This window comes from Rhinolophus hipposideros (genome assembly GCF_964194185.1).
Source record: "Rhinolophus hipposideros genome assembly, chromosome: 7".
NCBI lineage: Eukaryota > Metazoa > Chordata > Mammalia > Chiroptera > Rhinolophidae > Rhinolophus > Rhinolophus hipposideros.
Window position 1 is genome coordinate 86581911 of NC_138053.1, and position 26065 is coordinate 86607975.

The 26065-nt window shown below is 34.2% G+C and overlaps 1 protein-coding gene across 8 annotated transcripts in view; it reads left to right on the top strand.

Annotated features, from left to right (window-relative positions):
• CDH12 (cadherin 12) overlaps positions 1 to 26065 on the top strand; it is an 880529-nt gene that overhangs the window by 841707 nt on the left and 12757 nt on the right. For 7 of the 8 annotated variants that reach the window (XM_081053550.1, XM_081053549.1, XM_081053551.1 and 4 more), the window contains one exon: positions 12156 to 12292. The exons of the other annotated variant lie outside the window; for it this stretch is intronic. In XM_081053550.1, the coding sequence (XP_080909676.1) occupies positions 12156 to 12292 (137 nt within the window). The remainder of the gene's footprint in view (positions 1 to 12155; positions 12293 to 26065) is intronic. 8 annotated transcript variants of the gene reach the window in all.

Here is a 26065-nt window from a genome sequence, read left to right on the forward strand (position 1 = left end):
ATTTTTGAAAAAGATGGTTTCACCATTTGCAATTTGCAGTTCATTTTCTCACTATGACGGCTGCCTCTGCTGATGGCAGCACATCACCCTACTGCTAAACCTTTAGAGTCAGTCCTTCCGAAGGTGAATTGTGGAATTTCTCAAAGCCCAGATTTTCCCAAGATCCCCTATTGACATTACATTGATGGTTAGTGAGTCAATAAAACAATCAATGCAGTAAGAAAGTGTAAGAAAACAATTTCTTTCCCCACTCCCTGGAAGCCACAGATTCCACGTGCACTATTGAAACATGTCGGATTTACCTTTTTCCTAACTTATATGTTGACTTTACAACATATTTTGAGACTTGTTCTCATTTAACTCTGCTTCTTCTGTACATTTAAATTCCCTGCCACATCCACAGTGGGGTGGGGTGGGAGGAGGGAGACAGAGAGAGACGTGTGATTTGTCCTGAATCTTACATCTGTAAAGGGTTGAACTTTAGTATAGAAGAAGCAGACCAAAAAAAAACCTTGAGCAAACTTTTAATGCAAAAACACTGTTCTATTCACATAGGGAAAATATATAGACACACATCTCATAAGATTTTATGCCATGGAGTAATTAATGATAAATGCATGGAACAACTATTCAGCAGCAGCCTCAAAACATCCACAGCATATGGGAAAATCTCAGGAAATATCTTGAGATACTGTGAGCTCTGCTCTTTGTATTCATTGAATCCATCCCCCAAAGAGGCCAGAGTAAATCCCTTCTTGAAGCATGTCTGCGATCAGGAGAGAACTCTAGAGAAGCACATTTCTCTTGGGAAAGGGAAGATAAATAGCAATTACTGAGAGCTCTACATGTCAGATTGAATGCTGGCTAAATTACTCATTGGATTCAAGTTGTTGTTCTACATGTCCATATAACAACATGATTCACTTCCAGTTAAACTCCAGAAAACTGTACTTATTATTAATGTTTGTAGGGGCATTCTCAATAATCTGCCATGTTAGTAGCCGTGATCCTATATCAGTTTTGTTCCTGAAGAGCCTACCCGTGCTGTTGATAATTGTGAAAGTGGGAAATGCTTGGTGAGTGCATTTACAGGTACTTTCAAGGATGTAAACAGTTATGCAAGAAATATTGAAGGTTGTAAAGCAGATAATAAAAAAGTAAATAAATATGGATTGAAACTCTCTACAGTTCAATAAATGAGAATTTGGATACATAGGGGAACATGATATCTTAGGGAATATGCCCAGTTGCTTAAATTTACCATATGTTCTATTTTTGAGGACTGATAAAAGCATGAGGAGGTCGAAATATTGACAAAATATGATTTTATTGTAATACTTAAAAAAAAAATCTGAGACTCTGTAAGTAAATAATACCACCTGATAAAGGAGAGGTGTCACAAACTTCCAAATACAAGAAAATGGTTGGAGTCAAAACCTTAGAGTGAGGAATAAAGGAAACCTACATTTTAGAGAAATCTTTCAACTACAAGCCTGATTTTTTTTTTTTCAATGTCACAGGAGATAGTGGCTGACAAGTGCTACTTTATGTGAAATAAAGTGGTATCCCCAGTCTTATTTCTAATGGATACCGACTCACTAAAGCTGTAGACACTGATGAATCCCCATGAGGGGTTGTCAAAAGATAAAACTGCTTTTGAATCAACATGAATGTTGTCTTTCATCCATGTCCTTGGAGTAAACAATAAACTTGAATCATGTCAGTTGAGGAAACATGGGGTATGAATCATTTTTTCTTGGTCTGAAAACATGTTTGCTCACATAGGAATGGTAGTAAAAATATGTTGTGAAAAATAAGCAACAAATTGTAAAATTACTTGACATGTTTAGGTGTCCTCTGTTTGCTTTGCTTTCGTTTGCTTAACTGTCTTTCAAAGGTTTATTTTGCAAGGTATTAATTTGAGCTATACTATTCCATACTACTGAGTATTTATTAATATTATTTTATCATCACTGAGCAGAGAAAAGAACCAGAACGCAATGACATCAATCAAGGATGGAAACAGCTTAGAAGAAAGGTTCAGTTGCTTGTAATGTATCCAATTATGCCATGTCTGGTCCTTCCTGCCCAGAGCTTAATTTCTGGTTATTTTTTCGTTTACTCTTATAGCCTTTGTTTTCAGATGTACTGATTTTCTGCCTCTCATGTTGTATATCCTTTCACCTTTCTATTACACAGTTCATTGGAATGATTTTTACAGAATCAGAGAAGAGTGGAATGTGTGTACTCACCACTTAGTGTGGTGAGGAATTTCACAACAGCAGTCTCTTAAGTTTAGAAATGAAATTTAAAATAGGTGACTCTTCTGTTATCTGAGTAATAGAAATTAATGGATGGTTTTGCTCAATGTATGCTGCTTTTGTTTTATTCCAAACATGTAAAAATCTTAGTTATCCTAAGAATGAATTTCAAAATAAAACGTAATCAAATTAATTGTGTGTATAAAATCAGAAAATGAACAATTGAGTTTTAAACTTACTGCATTAAGACTGAACGTCTAAGTATTACCTTGTCTTGTACATCTGAAACTAATAAATTAAAAAAAAGAAATAAAAAAACAAGTGTTAGTAGATTAGAAACTGATGATATAAAGTAAAATCTATTTAATGCATGTAAACTTCAGTATATAAATTGAAAATTTCAATATATAATAGAACATCAAATAGTTTATTTTTATGCTACCCCTTTTTGTTTAATGTTTCCAACCAAAACCCACCACTTAAAGTCAAGTAGTGAAATTAATTAATAGAAAACTATTATCAAACATCATAGTATAGTATAATATTTTGAATAATTAATAACTGATTATGAAAATCTAGATGTCTGTCTGCATCCTACTTAAAATTATCTTATTGCCCAAATATGATCTGTTTTATCACACTTTTGGAAAATTTTGTGTAATCAATTGTAAGTGATTTTTTATCAAATAGCTGGTTTTCATTTGAGGGCCCTATCCAATGCATCAGAAACTTTATTATATAGGCAAAAATGTGAGTTCAACTATAAAACGTGTTTGAGGGCGAGAGGAAACAGAGGCCCAGCTAATAAAGTGGCATCCTCTAGTAATATTTATAATGTATTTTAAATATTACTTAAGTTAAATGGTCAAAATTAAAAATTTTCCCATTCGTTAGTTTTTACTTGAAGGACTTTTTTGTGAGGATTAAATGAGGTATAAAATGTTTTATTGTAAGATTTTCTTATAGACTTTATATTTTTTAGAGCAGTTTAGGTTCACAGCAAAATTTAGAGATGGTACAGAGATTTCCCATATACACCTTGCCACCAGACATTCATAGCCTCTACCATTCTTAATATCCATCACCAGAGTGGTGTACTAGATGCAACTGATGAACCTACACACCATCATCACCACCTATAATTTACCTAAGATTCATTGTTGCTATTGTACATTCTATGCATTTGAACAAATGCACAATGACATGTAGCCATCATTACATCATACAGAGTATTTTCACTGCCTAAAAATTCTCTATGCTCTGCCTATTCCTCTCTCCTCCCATTCAATCCCTGATAATCATTATCGTTTTTACTGTCTCCATAGCTTAATTCTCCCAGAATGTCATATAGTTGGAGTCATGCAGTATATAGACTTTTCAGAACGTCCATCTTTCTCTTCTGATATACATACAGATTCCTCCAGGTCTTTTTGCAGTGTTGTAACTCATTTCCTTTTAAGGCTGAGTAATATTCCATCTGGATGTACCATAATTTTATCCACTCATCTACTGAAGGATACATTGGTTTCTTTCAAGTCTTAGCAACTACTAATAAAGCTATATAAACATCTGTGAGCCAGTTGTTATGTGGACATACATTTTCAACTCCTTTGCATCAATACCAAGGAGTAAAATTATTGGATTTTGTTTAGATTTAGATTTCTAAGAGTATATTTAAATTTCTAAGAAATCAGCAAACTGTTTTCCATTAAACAAAATTGTTTCAAAGTCTCTGAAGAATAAACCAAAGTCTAGGGGGCAATAATGTAAAAGGATACACAGTCAGAAGACCATGTGTGACTGTTAAAAATGACAAAAGAAATGAGGAAATTTCACTCAACTTAGAAGGAAATAAAAATATATATAACAAGCAAAAATCTAATAATATGCAGATTATGATGCATTTCTTTTTTAGAGGTGTGTTTTATTATTACATACTGCCAAACACAAAATTCAAGGCAGAATAGGTATGCCTCAATTAAATCATTATAATTTGTTAAAGTTTTTAATTTCTCATCAAACATATGACAACCTATCTAAGGTAAAACTTTTAATTCCACTAAGGGGAAAATAAAAATGAGGAGAAGGGTTAGGAAAAAATAAATAAATAAATAAAAGCAATTCATAGGAAATTAGCAACCTCTATGTAACATAGTTTGAGAGACACATATTGAGATTCCTAAGAAAAAAATTTAATTTTGATTGTTGATGAAGCAATTGCAATCTAAATGCTGCAGTATGAATCTTAGTTGGGTCTCAGTAGAATGTTTGTAGAAATTAATTGAACTGAATTTACTTCCATTTTATTATCTTCCAAAAGACAAAAACAAACAAATATAAAGAAAACATTACCAAATAAGAGAAGAGTGAACATATTTTGAGGTATTATTACCTGAACAAAAGAGTATTTCTAAGCAACCTGAAACATTACTCCTACATCTTTGTTGCTTAAAGAATGAGATATAATACTTTTAGAGTAACTCTGTACTGTCAAGTACCTCTTACAAAATGTGTTTGAGAATAGAGAAAGGGTCAAAGTAAGCTTTTCCTTTAACTGTGAGAAAGTTATCAAGAAAATTAAAAGTAATGATTTTAAAAGAAATGCTTACCTAATGAAGAGAATACAACATTTTTAAAGGCATTTCTGAAAACTCTTTTATAGAAAAGTAATAAAATTGTACTCTGTCAATTGGCCTGCATAGAATAGGTTAATACTTTAATTTTTGATTTCTATTCATTTGTTAAAACAGGTTTCTTAACAACAGTCACTGTGCATACTTGTATGAATCATAAATTTGTTTCATTATGTATAGTTTATATGCATTTTGTTTGTTTGTTTTTCACTTGAATCTCGTATCTCTACTCACCAAATAAGTATAACTCAAATTATGTGTTTAGGGGTTTTGCTCCTTTAAATTGGATGAGTTAGGCCAAATTAGACAGTTCATATTATACTGTTGTGATTAGTCACAATTAAAATACCATTCTACTCTAAGATTAGATGTGGATTGGCACAAACCCAAAATCAATAGGTGATGGTTTATTCTGGAAGAATGTATTTCCTGGAAATTTTCTAGACATTTTAGAATTGGGTCTTATCTGCTCTGAAAATGTCCAGGAAATGTAGAAGTGGTTCCATTGTCAGTTGGACAATGGAAAAAAAATGATGATCATTTTTTTGTTTGTTTCTTTTTTGTTTTGTTTGTTTGTTTTGTAAATGTCACCTAATTGCTATATTGGGCAACATATCACAATAGAAAATGGTAGTTGTTTCATATTTATTGTGTAGTTGTGCACAGGGATCACTCAGTCACATCAAGGTAAGACATCAGGAAAACACCAGGACCCAGTTCTAGACCTTGACTTGGACTCTGACCAGCTTTGGAAAACTGCTGAAGATGTTCAGCTCAATAGAAAATGTTTAAATGAGTTTCCGCAGTACTCTGGAAGAAGGCAGTCAACTTTTTGGGAGAATAACATCTGTAGTAAAGGAGGTTCCAAACCTCACAAGGTGGCGGAGGTAAACATTAGATGCCACAAGACAGTGAACGACACTCAGTCAAAAGTATCACTGTGTGAAATAGAGCCTGGCCATTTATGCTCGTGGTTTGTACCTCGGGGATTGGTTGGTGAGGGAGCTTTGTAGCTCAGGTATTTTAAAGGTGAAGGCTGTGCATGGCACAACTTGTTCCCAGAACTAAGCATCCAGTTTTTCTGTTGTTGTTTGGTTTGTTTTGATTTAACCTGGGAAGTAATACAACAAAATGAATAATGTGTAAAGAGTAAGGAATTAAAGAACACACACACATACACACACACTGATACACACGATTTTATACCGAGGCACACATGCCTTATCTCATTTTATCTTTACAACAATTCTCACTAGATCACTGTTAGGTAGGTATTTGTCATGCAGGGCGGCAGGCGGGGTCTCTGGTCCCTGTCCCCACATAAGAACGCAGGACATGGTAAGGCCAAAAAGGAACACCCATGGAGCCATAGATAGGGAAGTCAAACCAATATATTCTCGCTGGCAGCTGAGCTGGAGACACAGGAAGCAGGATCTACATAATCTGCCTAACACCAGTCCGCACTTGCCAACCACCATCTTCTTGCTAGCCCCCATTTCTTTTTTGCTAGCGTAGCCACAGCAGTTATATTAGTGGCCAATGGCTTATGGGTTACAGCTGACGGCCAACTAGCCACAGCTGCTGGCCATCTGATCACAGTTGATGGCCATTTACTACTCGAACCAGCACCTTTCTATGTGAGGCCGAGAGCCTGGAAACTGTTTCTTGGGGCTTTGTCCCCACAGTATTATTTTCCAAATTTAGTAGGAGACAAAGAGAACAGGCATTAGAGGGGAACATTACTAACCAGATTGCTTCAGGTAAATATTACCCTAGTTCTCTCTGTCCAAATAGTCAGTATTGTTTATGCTGTGTTTCATTGCATCTCAGTGATGGTTGCTTTATGGAATTCAAACTCCATGTCAGTGTTAGACTGAACCTACTAAATCAAGCAAAGACATATATAAGTTGCATTATGTATACATTATGTAATTCTTGAATTTTTAAATGTTATCAGAAATTACAGTTAAAAATAACCTGTGTGTGTACAGTAATTCATTGTACAAACATAGACTTCTGTTTAAATTAGCTTTGTAAATTATAACATATGCTGTAAGTTGTAATTAACTAGAAGTAAGGAGATTGATTGTTCTGATTTTGTCTGGGACTGAGGAGTTTTCTGGGCCTCAGGATTTTCACTACAATAACTTAGAAAGTCCTCAAGCAAACCAGAAAGAGAATATTGTCCTAAATATACATTCCTAAAGCCACAAATATGCTGACTTGAAGTAGAATTTTTTAACTATTGTATAGGTAGAGAAAATAGGATCTATGCATTGAATTCAATAGAGTATTTAAGTAGCAGATGCTATGTGCAAAATAATGTCTCAGACCCTTGGTAATCCAAAGATGAATAAAGCTAGCTTCAAGGCATTCAAAGGGCCTTGGATGAGAAAGACAATCACATGCTCAAAAAGTATTTAAAAAGTCTTACATTGGCCAAAATTTACACCAATATTGAATGCATTAAATCTTTGCAAAGAGTTGCAAAGATACAGATAAAGAAAAACTTTAAAAGACAGTGTCATGCTGGGAGTCACGCAGGGTCTCTGGTGCCGCTCCCCACATAAGAACGCAGGACGTGGTGAGGCCAAAAAGGAACACCCATGGAGCCATAGGTAGGGGAGTCATACTACTATATTCTCGCTGGAGGCATCCGCCTCTCTGCAATCCGCTCTTGCTAGCCCCCATTTTCTGCTAGCGCAGCCACGGCAGTTATATTAGTGGCCAATGGCTCACTGGTTACAGCTGACAGCCAGCTAGCCACAGGTGATGGCCATCCAATCACAGTTGATGGCCATTTACTACCTGAGCCAGCACCTTTCTGTGTGAGGCAGAGAGCCTGGAAACTGCTTTCTGGGGCTCTGTCCCCACAGATAGCATGCAGTTTAATTGGAATGGATGAGAAATAAAGAAGGGAATTCCAAAAACTGATGGAGGTCCACTTAAAGAATGGCAGCATGAGGAGTTCAGCAGACACAGTTCCCAGTGAAGCAAACATAAATGGTGATAAATATTTTGAAAAACAACTATTTGCCGTCTCTGGAAGATATCCTAAAAGCATAGAGCAAATGAAAAAAAAAAAGATTTATTGAAGAAAATCTACTAAAACATGATGAGAACAGCAAGAGACTATGCCATTGATGCAGGACCTGCTCCCTTCCTTCCCCTCACATCTCAGCTCAGCTTAATAGAAAACCCACCCCACGCAGGTGTGCTTGAGAAAACATGGCTCTTGACCTCTCACCTCCCAACAACAGTTATAACATCTTACCAGAAGGGGCAGGATGCTAGCATTTAACATCCCTTCCACCTCTAGAGTTACAGAGAATACATTCCTGGTGAGTGTGGTTGGGAGATCGGGGTTGGGAGATCGGCAGCTTCTCATCCAACCCCAATAACAGGGTCTAGGCTCCACCCACAACAGGTCGATCATATGGGACCTAGTCACTCTGGCACCAGTTGCTGTAGAGCCCAAATAAGACTACCACCCAGTGTCTGGAGCAGTATCTCTGAGAATTTCCCAGGGTTATAGATAATACTCGTACATAAGAATAGAGAACTCTGAAGCTCTTCTGAAAATATTTGCTTTTCTCTAATTTTTCAGCTTTAGTAGACTGGAAGTTATAAAAGATAATAAGTAAAACAATGTTTATTGGACTTTTAGCTATATAGATGTAATATGGGTAACAATATATGTAAATATATATATATACATATATATTTAGTAGAATATAGCTATATAGGAATAGCATGTCTATATTTTATTGGAATTAAATTAGTATGAATTAGAATCTCATAAGTTAAGATTTATATGGCAAAACCTAGGGCAGACACAAAGAAAATAACTGAAAATATGTAGTAAAAAATAATTAAAAGGATATCACACTAGAAATATTCATTTAATGCAGAAGAATGTAAGCAGAGGATAAATATATGAGCCCGGCACCACACCATCATAATGTGTCTCTTATACAAGTGAAATTTCCAAATAATTGGAAATTTACCCCCTAAATGAAAAAAATCTGAACTAATAAGTTTAAAACCTTTCTTAAAAACTACCACATTGTTACGTAACTCTGTGAATATTCTAAATATTCTAAATAAATAATATCTATATAAATAAATCTATATAAATAAATATCTAAATAAATAATTCTAAAGTCATAGAATTATCCAGTTTAAACAAGGGAATGGTATAGTATGGTATGGTATGGTATGGTATGGTATGGTATGGTATAAATAAATCTAGTATTAGAAATAGATTAGAAACCAATTAAGTATATATTTAAAAGGTGATAATTTATTGGAGTGCTTGGAGTAGAGTATGTCTGTAGTAGTGAAAACAAGAGTGCTAGTAGGAAACAATGATTGGAAAGTATTACGTCCCATGCTAAGAAAAATGGATTTCATTTTATATACGAAACAGTAATACAAACTCAGCATTGTAGATAACTTCAGAATCTCCAACCATGTTTACATTCATTCAAATACATCTGCACCAAGAATTTGGATGGTCAATATTTAATTATTCCTGGTGCTTACTGTTTCTTGAGGAAACAATGAACTTGTACAGCTCTGATACCATACCAAAGTCTTTTTTTTATTTATCTGAGATCATGATTTCCATAGATGCCATTCTCCTGTCGCTATCTCCAGTCCACTGAAATATAACAAGTGAATCTAACACTTGCGTAAAATGAGCATCTTTATCAAATCAAAGGCAGCTAGCATGTTCTTCTTTCTCCTTTCCTTCAGCCTGCACATCCCAAGTTCTTTCAAGTACTCCTCATAGCCCATGGAATCAAATCTTTCTACAGCCCTGGTTGCTCTCTCTGTCGCTAGGATAGATTCTGGTGCACAGGAAATGCTTACAGTCAGGTCCTCTTCAGCTATATCCACCATTTGCTTTAAAAATGACAAACCTCTAGTTCATAACCCTAGTTATACCCCTCTGTTACCGAAAGGATTATATCCCATCTCCTTAATGTAACTCATGAGGTCCTCCTAGAAACAAATCATTTATCTTTTGTCATGTTACCATGCCTCTCAGATATTTTTCCGTAGTTTCCAGTGACTTATAGTCAGTTCCCCACATAAGCTCCATGACTTGGCTACTGTTCATACCCCTTCCTGAAATACCTTTCTTCCTCTCCTTGCTTTGTCTCCCTCACTCTTTTCCTGAATAATTCCTATATAACCTCAAATACCAGCCCAACATTATGTTCAGGAAGGTTTGCCTGAATCTTCCTGAACCAATAGGTTTTGAATTAGGTGTCTTTTCTTTTCAGTCCCATAGTATCTTATTTGTTCCTCTAGCAGGTTTTGAAATCCGTTTATATGTGTCCTACCAACTGTGCATATGTGTCTTTATTATTGAGCGTTGTGTTTTATTTTTGCATGCCTCAAACCTAGCAACATGTCTAGAGCATAGTGGGCACTGAGGAAATGGTGAATTGTATAATTGAACAGTCTATACCAACAATTTTTCCAGAAATGCTGTAGTAACTAAGGGTATTCTGTAGCAAATTTCTTCTTAAATCAGGCTTGTGCTCAATTGTTAAGGGAAATTAGAAAACGGTATTGTCAGAAAATGCATTCTTGTTCATAAAAGAAGATTATGTAATAGGGAGAATTAAGCTCATTATACCCTGTGCTCCCTGACTTTCCAAATGTGCCTCATAATTTTGCATTTCTAATTTTTGAGAACATTCCTATGAGACAGGATACAACACTGAAATCATAAGAGATCAATGCATTCTCACCCCTCAAATTAAAAAGAAAATTATCAAAGGCAGATTACCTAGTAGCCTGGCTCATATCCTGATCCTATAATACTCAGGATCTTCCGGTTCAGATTCAGTTACTAACAAATATCGTCATGCTAAAAGTTATAAATCTCATCCATCAAGGCAAAGTAGCTTTGATTTAGCACTGAAATGACATGCAAACGGTCACAGTTTCATAACCAGCTTGTCAAAAGAATAACTTGGTATTTTGAAATACATGTTTTCACTTACTTTCTATGAGGAGCAAATAGATCACTTTCTTGGGCCTGGGGATTTAGATGGGCTGATTACAATGACGTCATCTGCTTTCTGCCACTTTTTACAATGGCCTTGCCTTGATTCACCTGGCCAGAAAAATGGTGATAAATATATGGTGCATTATGCCTTTGGATTAATAAAACCCTTTCATAAAATGTTTTATATAACTTTGGTAAGACTATATAACAATAATTATAAGGGAAACATTGACAGTGTGTTTCAAATATCAGTTCTAAAACTTTTTATCTAAGTGAACTTGGGCAAATTTCTTAATGTGTCTATGCTTCAGTTTTCTCATATGTGAAATAGGAAGATTAATAATATTCATTTTTAGGGCTTTTGTGAGGATTCAATAAGTAAACACGTGTCAGCATTTGGGACAATGGCTGGCACTTGGTAATATTTCAAAATGTCCATTATTATGATTGAAAATATATGTTTGAAAATAATTTTACATAAATCACTCTATTTCTACCATTACCTAAACATTTAAATAAATACAGTTTCTCTGTTTTTATTCATTTTCTTTGATTTTTTTTTTTAAGTCCAGCTGATTCACAGAGAAAAGGCAATATCTGTTATTACCAAGAAGGTTAGCTAATAAAGAAGATAAAGAGACGTTATTAGCCAAGGTCACTGATTTTTTTGAAAGGTGTCTGGATATATAGAGCAATAAAACAACAATGGCCTTTTTATATGTGTTTGAGGGAAATATTTCTGTACAATTACCACATCGTCAGTTAAAAAATGTCCCCTCAGTTTCCGTAATATGATTTTTGTTTTCCTAACCACGAAAAAAAAGATTCTACCCCTCTTCCAGCCTAAGTTCTTTCTAGCTGTTTTCAGATGCTTCTCCTACCCTCAGCTTCCCAAAGCCACCATTAAGGAATCTTTTACTGCTTGAAAAGTTTTAATATTCAGCAGGTTAGGGAAAGCCATGGTCAGCTTTAGAAATTTAGTCTCTGCTGAGCTTTCAAGATGTCAAGACCTTAAAATAATATGAACAGCAGGAGTACTAAATCTTTCATTATTTCCAGTTTCCCCTTGAGCATACTGACTTTGCAATAAAGAAGCTGTCATTTACACTCTTCTTTATTGCAAGGTAGGTAATAGCTACAGGGAGAAAAAATAAGGAACTGTGTCAAGTTAGCCTGACTGCCATTATGATTAATGTGTAATCATCGCACATTTGCATCTACTCTTTTTATATACAGGTACTTCATAGATTGGAAGAGTGATGGGGACAGCTACTTTACAATAGATGGAACTGAAGGAACCATCGCCACTAATGAATTGCTAGACAGAGAAAGCACTGCGCAGTATAATTTCTCCATAATTGCGAGTAAAGTTAGTAAGTATGTCCTGGACAAAATCAATGCTATACTGCAGCTTTTGGATTTAACACTCTTAAACGAGTCCCTGCTTAGGTGTTTTTCATTTTTGGACTGACAGCGGAGTGGTCTCCTGGGGAAACTCAGAAACCTGTTCCTTTACCTCATAGCATAAGTCCAGGGAAATTGTGACAGCTGCCAAGGAACACTGTTTGCAGGATTGCATGAATATCTAGCAATGCACTTTATTGTGTAACTTTAACCCTTTCCAAGCGGTAACCTCAAAAATCCACCAAAGCCCCAGCTTCTCTTCCACACCACAACCCCTCGTATGTTATTGGGAGTTTCATAGGCCAGGCTGAGGAAATAATTATACCATAAAATCATCCATTCTGAAACACTTTCTGAAATGAAAGAGAGCAGTTTTGAAAGCACACCTCTTACTTCTTTCTTCTTTCATGAGAATGTGATTTTTCAATGAATATCACTGTGGACTGTACAAGAGTTTTTCAAGGAGTCACTCAGAATCTAGAAATGATTTCTTGCGTTGGTTTCTGTTTGGTCCAAGAGAGAATCCTCTAGACTGAAAGTGATTATAGGTCTTATTTGTTTGGCTGGACAATGGAGGTTATTATCACAACTTCCTAAGGTGACAGATTAAGGCGGGAGAGGTGACATGTGGCTATCACCATAGTTGTTTGTAACAGAACTGCATCTGCTTACCAGTCCTTCTACTCATAGTCTCGAAAGATTTGGGGAAATCCCTTCTGAATATCTTCCATTTTGTGTCCTTCGTATTTCATTTTGTGTGTCTGGTACAAACACTTGGTTAGCTAGCTGCACTTCTCAATGCTGGGAAGAGCTAACTATGCATGTTTCTGTTGAGAGGCTTTCTGTTCCATCTCAACTCAGTAAGTTGCAAATAAGAAACAGTCTTGTTTATCTTCAACAACTGCTTCCAAACATGAGTAGTCAGACACCTATTCCTAATCCTTAGCGACATCTTTAGCTGATTTCATTACTTTTTTGGCCTAAACGGTAAGCCTAGCATAAGCTTCCACCTTGTTTGAACAGTGACCTGTCATGTAAGAAGACTGACTACACTGAGGCTACCATACTAGAGATTTCACATGTCGGTGGTCAGGTTGACCACCCCCACTCAGCTCAGCCTTACCCATCCATACCTGCCAGTGTGCTGGATGTGTGAGTGAAACATGGCACCTCCAGTCTAAGCCACTTGCTAGCTGAATACCACAAAATAACCTCTGTCAATACCATTGAAATGGAATATATACCCAGTCAAATTCTTCCCAGATTAGTACCCACAACATTGTGAGAAATGTGAAAATTATAATTATTTAAAGCAACGACATTTTTGGTCATTTACACAGCAATAGTTGACTGCAAAACTCAGTGACACCATACTTTGGAACTATGATTTCTTGCTTATGGGAGTATGGTTTTCTGGTTTGTTGGAGTGGAAAAAGAGAGTGGGAAATAAAAAAAAGCACAAATCTCTCTTATCTGCTTCCATATATTGCTCCATCCTTTGCCACTGCTTCAAGGGCTAAAATGGACTGGTGGTAAAGGCAGTTGTCCAAACAAGGTGATTTTGCAGTTATTTGATGTTGGGAGGCTCTGGCATCCCAACTTGATATGGACACCCAGTGGGAGACCTTGCAGCTTCCTAATTCCAGGGTGGTCTTGAACAGCAGGCAACCTTGGGTGACTTAATAACATGATTTCTCAATTTCAGCGCCTTTCTGCTGTGCCCACTTGACTCTGAGGAAATTCACACAGTCTTGTCTTTCTAATCAGGCAAATTACAAGCTGCTTTTCTGCTGCATCTTTTCTCTGTCCTGCCATCTCCTTTCGAATTAGCCCTCCTTGCTCAGTTAGGCTCTGAAAGCAGTCCGTCTAGTCAGCATTCCATCTAGTCAGACATGTTATCCAGAGAACAGAATGTCAGTCTCCCCCTTTTTGATCCTCACTCCCATTCTCTTTGTTTTCCTAAAGTCTCCTTTCACACTTGGCGTTGTTTTTTTCCTCCCTTACTACATCTTGTTACAGTTCCATTCATTATTTGTGCTGATTGTTCCTTTCATTCTCTCAGTTATTCCATTTATGTAGAATTTGGGGGACAGATTAATCATATTCTACTGAGAAAATAAACTAGTTTTCTAAGATGTTTGGCAAGTATGTTGCAATTGACTTGTCTTTATTGAATATAAGACCTCTATGAACAATGCTATGTTCACTCTACGTTCTTGGGCATAGTAAGTGAGTGACAACTGACTAGAGGCAGTCTTTTTAAATAACTTCTATTTATCAAAGACTTATTGCCCACAATAGAAGATTTTTGTAATTAGAAAACTACCCAACTAACCTGAGCTGCCTTATGAATGTACACACAAAACATGTGCATGATTTTGAAGTAGGAATAGTATGTCCCATACTTTAGTGAAGGTGACAGTCTCAGGATAGTTCATCAATCACCTGTACTGTAGCTCTGAAAGGTCATTTCTCTCCAGTGGCTACCTAGGTCACTCAAACCATCCTCCTGGTATGGGGGCCCTCATAGTAGCATGTGTAGCACCTGCAGTCAGAGCACTGAGCTTCAACTATTTGGAAAATGGAAGGACATATGTACCCTCACGGTGGAAGCAAGTGCTATCATTCCTCAAAAGCTTACATTTTATTTGTTTATTTTTTTTTAAATCTTATGGAATTCTATTCTTAAAATTATAAATATCATTAGGGTACATGCTATCTCTGCCACTCCAATCCACTGGCTGTACTATTTACCTAAGTTAAAATTTAAAAACCCTAGGGTGTGGAGTCTTATAGGTTATGTTGGCCCTTATTGGGACATATGCAGACCTGTGACTTAGACACATAATCCATAAATGTGCACAATATAAAAGTGATGCCAAACCAATATTTCTAAAATATCTCCTCCTGGTCTTTTCCAGTATCTATCTAAAGACAATTGTGTGGATTTTAGAGCCCTTGGCATGTCTGCTAGAGTAAATACTATATACATCTGTGTGAAAAAATAAAGAGGCTAAACACATACCATGTGGTAATTAAAGATTCCGAAATAAGACTAGCTTATTGTGGGCTTTATTTTGCTTGAATTCAGAGTTTTAAAGTAAACTTTATTTATATTCTAATGGATAAGACTGTTGTCATCGATTGAACTAGCCAGCTGAGCAGAAAACTATCATCATAGTGAATGAATGAGAAATAAATAGCCCACACTTGCCCTGCCAAGAAGAACAAAATTGTGTAAGTATACCTTACTGCGGATTGAACTAGCATATGTTTGGCCCTGAGTCTTCTATAAAACCTCTCAGGCGAAATGAAACGGTACAATGATGGAACAAATTTCAATTAATTAAAAATAAGTCATTAATCAGTGTTGCTATAGTTGGAAATCCAAAAAAAATTTATTAGACTTCTAATAATTCTTTTATGCATTGCTGCTTTGCTGTTTTTATGATACTAATCTTGAGACTTTTTAAAGACATGGAAGCTCCAAAAATTCACTTCATTCCAATTATCAGAAATTTTCAACATGCAAATATTTCTAATTTTTGTTGTTGTTGTTTTTGCAGTGTTACTATAACAAACAGTATTAGGCAAAAATAATGAAAATGAATTACATTAAATCCCTAGAGCATATTTTCTATAATTATAAAATAAACTGATGATGCCAGAGACAAATATTTTCTTGAACATATAGTTATCTGTATGATCATGGATTGTTTCCATTCATTGTTGAATAGGTCAAAAATCAATGAAATGACTTACTAAATGCTGTACTTGAGTAAAATTATATATATATTATATATATATGTTATATATATATAATATATATATAAAATTATGAATTAAAATTAAATTATTGAGTGTTTAATTATGTTTACTTGGTATATAGAACTGTTTTTTAAAAGTTATTTTTACTTCAACACAATGTAAGTTATATCATCTTCATATGTACAGAAAAATAACCTCTGGGATTACTATCCATAATTCAGATTCAACATAAATGCATACATTTGTTTTCATAAACTTGTGTAGAATGCTATTTATGTGCAGAGCACTATTTGTTTTGGGTTAAGAGAAAACTAAGACTGAAGTTTATACTTAAAGATATTATAGTTTAGGAGTAATTAGAAATTGACCAAAATAGAGAATTTTAGTAAATTATAACTATACAAATTATGCTGAATTCCAGGGTCTTCAGATTTAAATGTCCTCTCACATAACTTCCAGAGCAAGGTTGCAAAAGTTTATGATTGATCAGAATGTGGTCATTAAGTAATGAAGGATTTACATAGAAAGAAATAGACTTAGCAGTAGAATTTTCTGAAGGATTTTGTCTGCCTGCATGCCAATTAGCCACGTTGTGTGTTCTAGGCCAAATGAGAAGTAAGTACCTAATTTATCTAGAATTATAGTAAGTAGTGATAACTTAAATTAATAAACTAAACTATTCTGATAGCTTTATATGTATGAACTCAAGGTATTATTGTCCACACTGTATGAGTGAGGCTCAGAGTAGGAGACTCATTATAGGGAATGGAGACTCAGATGTATTTCATTTGTAGCCCAGTGTCACACAGTGATTGATGGCCAAGCTAAGATTTGGAGTTCTCACTCCAAAACACAATTCCACAGGGACAACTATTCACTTGCTATCCTTCATTCCACTTACTTTAAATAGGCTGCCAGTAAAACTAGTCACTTTTTTTTCATAAGTATAGATAAGTAAAGTGTAATACATATATGTATTACACTTTACTTATCTATGTATAAGTATAGATAAGTACATACATACATATATGTATTACACTTTACTTATCTATGTATAAGTATAGATAAGTACATACATACATATATGTATTACACTTTACTTATCTATGTATAAGTATAGATAAGTACATACATACATATATGTATTACACTTTACTTATCTATGTATAAGTATAGATAAGTACATACATACATATATGTATTACACTTTACTTATCTATGTATAAGTATAGATAAGTACATACATACATATATGTATTACACTTTACTTATCTATACTTATGAAAAAAAACGTGACTAGTTTTACTGGCAGCCTATTTAAAGTAAGTGTAATGAAGGATAGCAAGTGAATAGTTGTCCCTGTGGACAACTATATGTGTGTGTATATATATATATATTTGTAATGTACATATAGTTGAACTGAAATTATTGTTACTTTTGATGTCTATCTCTCTAGCTATATATCTAGCTAGCTATATTTAGGCTTGTTAGACGTTTTACCTATTTGAATTATTTAGGTATTTTTGCATTTTAGAGATAATGAAATGTGTGTGCAATGCTATGTGTATGACAGTGGTGTCGTTTGATAGATTTCTATCTATGTCATATAAGTATGTATTATCAGATTAGTGGCAAGCTACAATAAAAGTCTCTAACAACTTCATTGTGAGGGACCCTTCAAAGTTATCCTTTTTGATAATTTATCTGTATATTGAAAGATTTTGTATATCTTCACTATGTCACTTCCTACTGCTGGCTGCTCTCGGAGGCAATGCCTTCTCAGTGCCAAGGATGTCAAGAAAGACCCTGGACAGCCTGGGATGGGAAGTGAATGGCAGCTGGCTCAACAAGGTCGTCTGTGAGCTAAATGGAAAAAAAAAACACACACACACACACAACAAAACACTGAAGACTTCATTATCTAGGGTATCAGCAATCTGACCACCATGCCCACTGGCAGAATACAGCCTTCTCTTCTGCCCTGAGATCTGCTGCCCTGAGATCTGTAGTGCCTTCCACTGGTTTCATCCCGGATGCAGCAAAAGAGAAAGACTGGAAGAAGGAGTCCATGGATGAGTCCATGATGACATGGGATTTGACTACTTCGAGTCCTGCTCCCTACAAAAAGTGATAAGATATTTTTTCTGACGTCTTTGGTATCACTTTTGCCACATTTTATTCACTAGAAGCAGGTCACTAGATCCAGACTACACAGAAAGTCAGAGACTTACATGAAGGTAGCTCATGTGGATATCAGGAAGTGGGGATTATTGGTTGCCTACCATATTGGTTCTTGGCAGCCAGAGAAGTCACTCTAAAAGTGAAGAACATTTAGAAAGCATATTACTTGGCAACTAGGCACTGAAAATTCTGTGAGAAAGACAACAATCTGGCTGAATTTATTAAGTACACAATAAAAATATACAGTTCTTTTCGAGAGAAGAATAATTAAAATAATTATTTTTGGACAATAAATAGTATGTCAATAAGGATTGTCATTGAGCATCATTTTTAAAAGATGAGAAAGGTATTGTAATTGAGGAAAGGAAGATATTCTAGGTTGAAGAAACATCTTCAGTAAAGACACAGAGGTATCAAAGTTCATGTTGTGCTCAGATATTATAAGTTCGATGGTGTAGTTGGTGTCTAGAATTCACAGAGGAAGTACGGAAAATGCCTTCAGATAGGAAGCCTGAGATATACGTTTTTAGCAACTTTCAAATTTGCAATGCACTAAGAGGAAAGGCTCCATGTCACACATTCCCACTGGTATGGCAATGCCTGTCAAATAAAAACAATACAGTGTGTCCTCATCCACCTTATTCATGGGTCTGGCACCATGTGACTTCTGGCTCTTCCCCAAAGTCAAAATGGCCATGAAAAGTAAACATTTTGAATTAATTCAGGACATCAAGGCAGCCACAAAACCACAACTAAAGACACTCATGAAAAAGACTTCCAGAACTTCTTCAGAAAGTGGCAAGAACCATGATATAAGTGTGTTCGAAGTGAGGGAGAGTGTTTTGAAGGGGGTTAATGGCAATGTGTCTTTTACTACTGTGTGTATATATATATTTAATTTAAACATTCATCATGTATTTTGATGACGCCTCTCATGTTCTTGGACCTGCATTCCTATAAGCCAGCACTGGGTGTTGCACATTGTACCCACCTGGGTGACTGTGGTTAACCTCACTAGGATCAAACAACAAGGGTGAGTCTGGATTCTCTGTGGTGTTTGGGCAGCAGATATTTATCCCTAATTTGGCCAGTGTTTTTTCAAAAAGTTATAATTATAAATCCTATGCACTTTAACTGATAACAAGCATGCTTGGCTTGGCCTTCTCTTCTTTACAACTGTTCTTTAATTCTACAGCCCTGGTTACCTGCATCAGAGTAATCTGGTACAGTTTTAAAGGACATATCCCTGAACCCCAGTCAAGATCTATTGAATCAGAATTTCAGGGAGCACTGCTAAGAAATCTTCATTTTAAACAAGCTCGATAGGTCATTATGGTGGACACTAATTTTGGAACCAACATGCCAAATTCTCTAGTGTCCTAAAGATGAGCATGGATTTGAGGGGGTGAAATAGTGGAATCACTTATCATGAATAGACATACTTAGAGAATGTAGTTGACTTTTGAGGACTAATTATAACCACTGGATTCAAGTCTAGATTGAAGTTATTTTTTCTTCCTTCAGTTGATCAAATAATTGTCCTTCTTTTACTTTTCATGGACACCTTACTTTACGTGAATGAATCTAGGTAGTTTATCCACTGTTCTATAACTTCCCTTCTTTTTTTTCCAATTAACTATGTGAAACTATTTTGTGTTTTCAAAGAAAAGTAAGTTAGATTCATACTAGTATTGACAACATTTCAGTTGTGCTTATAAGAATAGTACGTTGAAGTAAGAATTCACATCGTTTTTATAATAGTAAATAGTCATAACTTTTCATAAAGACTTGATATATCGTGGAAATAATAATAATTAACACCACCATAATCATCAACTTAATTTAGAAATACCTTTTTTTCACTAGTATATGCTGTGTAAATATAATACATTCAAATTTATGTTGTAATAGCTTATATTTTATGCTTTCAACTACTTATGGGTATACTAACATAATCAAACTGCTTAAGCATTTAATTTATCCATCAAAACCATATACAAAACAATAATGCAAAACTTATTTTTCTTTTTCTTAATTAGTATCCAATTTTCTCAGGAAATTAAAACTACATGATGAGCTTTTCACCTAAAGGTTGAAATTTGGATAAAAATTTATATATCGATATATACAGAAAATTCCTTTTAACATCACATGCAAAAAAAAAGAAAATAAAAAATAAGCAACATCTTTACATGAAAAAAATGTTAGTTTATTGACATCATGCACTATGTTTCATTTCATCTGTTTGTATAGTGATCCTCTCAAGTATGAAATTCTTAGTATCAACAACTTTGTCTTATACATCTTTGATGCCCATGGTATCTCAGACTCTATGGAACACATGGCTATGCACATTATTAATGAGTAAATAGTAAGTCGGTTTATACTTGTGGGAATATATGTTACATGTTAAGTGAACAATATTTATATAACTTTTATTAATTTTTTAATAAATTGATATTGTGAATATAAATGTGACAGCAACATTTTATTCTACATTTATTTTTATTTATTGGTATATATTAAACACCATTCTTTAAGATTTACAAAGAAAACATATCTTTCTCAGATGGGCTTACAGTCTAATGGACATCAAACAAGGTAAACTGGCAATAAGAATAACATATTATAATGTTAACATGGAAAATAAGTAAATAATCATGGCATTGTGGATTCACACAGAAAGATACAAAGGGAGTCCTCCAAAGAATGCAGCATCTAAACTGAAAGACAGTTCCATTGTGATGGAATTATTGAAAGCAGGGTAAAAAGCTATTCTAGGTGGTGAAGACGACATATGCCAAGCTCCAGAAGTGGAAGAAAGCCTCAAAGATGCTCAAAGAATTATAAAATAATTTAGTGTAGGAGGAAAAAAAATGAGAATAAGTAAGAAGTAAAATTCCTCTGTCTGTCAGTCTGTCTCACTGGGTCTGTGCTCTCTCCATACTTATCTCTTCCCAGTAATCATCTCCCACAAATAGAGACCAGATAAGAAATAGGAAGTTGTTTTTTTTTTTTTTTTCTCTTTTTTTTTACTCCTGGATGTTCTGCTGTTTTGATCTGATCCTGAAGTAAATAAGTAAACACTAAAGAGATATAATAAAAGACATAATTTGATTTGACTGATATTTTTTAAAATTTATGTTGGTGGCAGAAAGGTGAAAGGATTGGAGGAAAGCAGGATTGGAGGGTGGTAGAAAAACTAGTAGGAGGATTCTGTAGTAATCTGAGAAAGAAACTTTGATGGTTTATAAAGTAATGGCAGAGAGATTAAAAAGACATGGAGAAATTACAGAGAAATTTAAGAGGTGGAATTCACATAACTGATATCACGGGACGTGGGAGTGAGATGAATGAGGAGTCCCTATCAGTGAATGGCCAGGGTTCTAGATAGCAGGGAGAATAGTGGAAAATAAAGAAATAGAACAGAGGTATTGGGCAAAGATTGTGAGTTCTGTTTTGAATAAGTTGAATTTGACGTTCTAGCTGCTTATACAAATAGTCACGTAATCAGTGTGTACACTGGTCAAGAAATCAGGCTGGAGATCTAGGTTTGATAAATAAATTTGAGATTAATAAACATATAGAGTAATGACTATGTAGGTATGAAAGAAGAGAATTGTGTCAATGTTGTATACCTAAGCCACTTAAAGGATTGACAGAGGAACAAGCAGAAAAGTAGGAGAACAAACAAGATGTTAATGGGTAAAAGTGAATAGAGAGATATTAAAAAGGTAGAAACAACATTTTGGTCAACTAATTTAATGAGGATTATATGAGAAAGGGAAGGGTAGAGGATAAAACACAGCTTTGTGTTTTGTGTGTTATATTCTCATTGTGTCTGTGACTTAGTCGGTTATAAGGAATGGAAAATAATATATAATCTTAAATGATTAATCGTTTATTATATTTTTTGCAAGTGTGTGTTTCAGAAATGTGTTTGTTTACTGAGTAGCACTTATTAAAGAGTTGTATAAAATCACCTCCTTCTCATATCAAATCAATAGTGGGTTTTACATACCTTCAAAATACTAATTTAATTTTGCTGTGCTTATATTAAAGGAAGTCACTTGAGGATAAATATATATTATAGACAGTTTAACGTAAAGTGAAATGGCGTCTAAATTTAAGTCCTGTTGACCATAGGTGAATTCAGGGAAAATGTGTTGACTATCATGATGTCAGTGGGTCATGATTCACAGTTTTCCTTTTATACCATGTTTGCTTGAAAATAAGACCTAGCCAGACAATCAGCTCTAATGCCTCTTTTGGAGCAAAAATTAGTATAAGATCCGGTGTTATTTTACTATAATATAAGATCGGGTCATACATAATATATAATGTAATATAATGTAAGATAATATAATACTGGATCTTATATTAACTTTAGCTCCAAAAGACGCATTAAAGCTGATTGTCCGGCTAGGTCTTATTTTGGAGAAACACGGTATCAGCTGTATCTAACCCACCTTTGTTTCTAAGTTCAGTTTGCTTCTGAAAGTGTATTTATTTATTTACAATTTGATTTGCTAGCATGTACTAGGCACTGTGTTAAACTCTGGACATTTAAATATGAATAAGATGCAGTTCCTGCTCTCAAAAAACTCATAATGTCAAAGTCTTCATGTTATTGCAAACATTTAAAATCAATATGTTTCCCCTACTGTTTTTATTGGGGGAAAAATAAATGGGTGGTATTTTTAAAGATGTATTTTTCGTCGGAGATCAATTTTAGTCACCAATAGCACAGAGGATAATAATTTTTTACTTTAGCATAGGTGTATAAGAATAATTTAATTCCTATTATGGATGACTCAGTCTACTAGAGATCATACTACTATGGTTGAACAGAACTCTTTTTAAATATGGCTTATCTTAACTTGTAATTTTAAAGTGAAGTGATTTAAAGAGAAAAGATAAAGAAAACCTATATTTTTTAACACTGTGTTTTGCACTGTTGTATTTAACATATATTTTGCTCAGTTTGCACTATAATTCAGATCATGTATTATCCTAATAATTTATATATATATATATGTATATATATATATATGCTTGTGAAAAGTTCAATGCTTCCTTGAGTACAGTAGTTCTTGAAGACAGATGCCCCTACTTCCTCTGCCAGAATTTAAAAATATAAGATGACATTTTTCAACTTATAATTATGAAAAGTTTTACAATGTACAGCATACAAAAGAATAGAAAATAATGTAATGAAACCAATAAACCCATCACTCATTATTGGCACTATGAGTATGTTGTTTGTTATTGTTATTATAATTTTATTTCTATCCTTGTTTGTGTATTTGTTTTATAATAGCCATATTGATGACTAGTGATATTTAATTTTCAGTAATTCTACAAATCCTAAAGTGCACAAGAAAATATCACACAGCAAATATTTGTCTTAGCTAAAATACCAAAATCATCCCTTTGAAAACACTTTTAATAAGATGTTACAACAGTGGTTATATTTTTGTGACATATTGCTCATTGGGACAGATGTTAAAATCTGTATTGGAGGAAAATAAATAATTTAAAACTACCAAAAGGGGATTACTTATGGGTAAAATTTGGATTTAATTGTAATATGATTACACATCATGATGGTTAATCTGTATTATAAATATATTGGCCAGAGAAATCTCACACCCTTTAGAGGGCATCCCATTCTCACACTAACTTAATAAAACTGTAATCCCTAAAAAATAAAATTAAAAAAACAAAAACAAAAAAAAAAACTTTTTCTTTCCATATGGCTTTGGGACTTCTGTCTTACGTACTAAGTAAAATAGAAAGTAGAGACATATTTTTGAATTGTACAGCAGTTGAACTTATTAATCTCTATCCTGTATTATAAATTAGTTGTCTATTTTGTAAATAGGTATATAATTTTCAAATGTTTTCTTTTTCTGATATACAGTATGCAATAGAGGTTAGAACATAGACTTAGAACCAGAACACCTGGATTCAAAACCTGTCTTACTACCTACAACTTATGATTTTTGGAAAAGTTACATCCCGCTCTCTTCCTCAGAGTTCCACATACAATAATGGGGATAATAGTAGTGCCCATAACAGAGTTGTTGTGAACCTAAAATCAATCAATCTATCTAATAGGTTTTAGGATATAGATACATTGTAAGCATTATAAAATATTAGGCACTTATTTTTTTTAAAAATAATTTTTAGGTTTGTATAAAAAAGTGAACATAGTTTAACCAAATTATTGAAATTTATCTACAGTTTATGCTGTATGAGTAGTTAATAACAATAACAGAAACAGAACTAGATAATCTCCACAAAGTGCAGTTGGTAAATGAATAATAGTAATTTACCAAAAGTGGTCCAATCTTTTGTAAAATACCATCTGTTTAGTACAACAAACTCATGGGTTAGAGCCTATTAATATCAAGTGTTTCATATGAAAAACACTGAGTTCAAGAAATTAGGGCCTATTAATATCATGTGTTTTATATAAAAAAAAAAAAAACTGAGTTAAGTGAGTTTGAAACCTTAACCAAATCTTAAAAAAAAAAAAAATAAGAGAAATGCCCTGTAACTGATTTTTAAAAAAAATAATAGATATTTTCTGCATCTTACACCAAGATTACCAATACACTTCCTATAAACACATCCCATATTACACAATATACCATTTATCTTCAGTATATGTTGTCTATATCTTCACTGGTACGTAATGATAGACTTTGCTGTGTCATATGTGAATATGTAAACATTTCTTAGGCTACTGCTTATAGTGCTTTTTAATTTTTTAAAATAAATTTTAGCACATCAGCATATTGTAGACTTGTAGCAATCAATCATGTGGTGAGAGTTTTTATGCATTCTTTAAAAGAATCCAGACAGTGATCTAAAATGACACCGATATTGTGAATCTTCAGTGGCACCGCAGATGAAGAATTTAACACAAATCAATCAATAGAGAAGACACGGTGGAATAAACATGGCATTTCCATAATCCTGGGTTTGAATCTTAACTCCCCATTCCTCTAGAAGCACGATTCTGGGCAAGGTCCTTCAACAATTTGGGGTAGCTTACTTACCTGATAAACTTCATAAGATAAAATTTTGTAAAAAATGAGTTAAAACATGGGTATTGGTATACTTTGTTAGTTTAATTATTTTTAGTCTTCTTCAAAAAATGACAGGAATGCAGATAATATATTGTAGGCTGGGGCTAAAACTTGAAATGGATTTTGCCAAAGACACTTTTTCAAATGAACATTTTGACACTGCAGGAAGAAAAGCTTGTTTACACTTTTTTTTTTTTTTTTTTTTATCATGGGAAAGTAATTTTAAGATGTATCCTAGCTTTCCACATCCTCTTATTTCTACTTCCTTATGTCTGTTATTTAAATTTTAATTTCTAAAAAGCCCTCTCTCTTTCATTCTCCTTGTAATTTATCATCCTTTTTTCCAAGAGGAATCATTTTGTGAGTGTTATTTAAATAGATGACTCTACCTAATAAAGTTTTAATATAAAAACACAACAACAGAAACATTTCATCTAGTGAAAAATATCACTACCGATGATTAGTTCTGTTAACTAACTAACCGTGACCTGATGGCTACACTTGTGATAGGCAGACCTTACTTTGGTGGTGAGTTTCAGGGATAAACACTGGAATAGTGCACCGACACTGCTCTGACAGCAAAGCGCTGCTACCTCATTTATTCATCCTTTTATCATGTATATTTAGCACAACATCTCAGAGTTTCCCATAAAGGAAAAGTCCTTCAGATTCTATACAAAGCTTTATATATTTTTT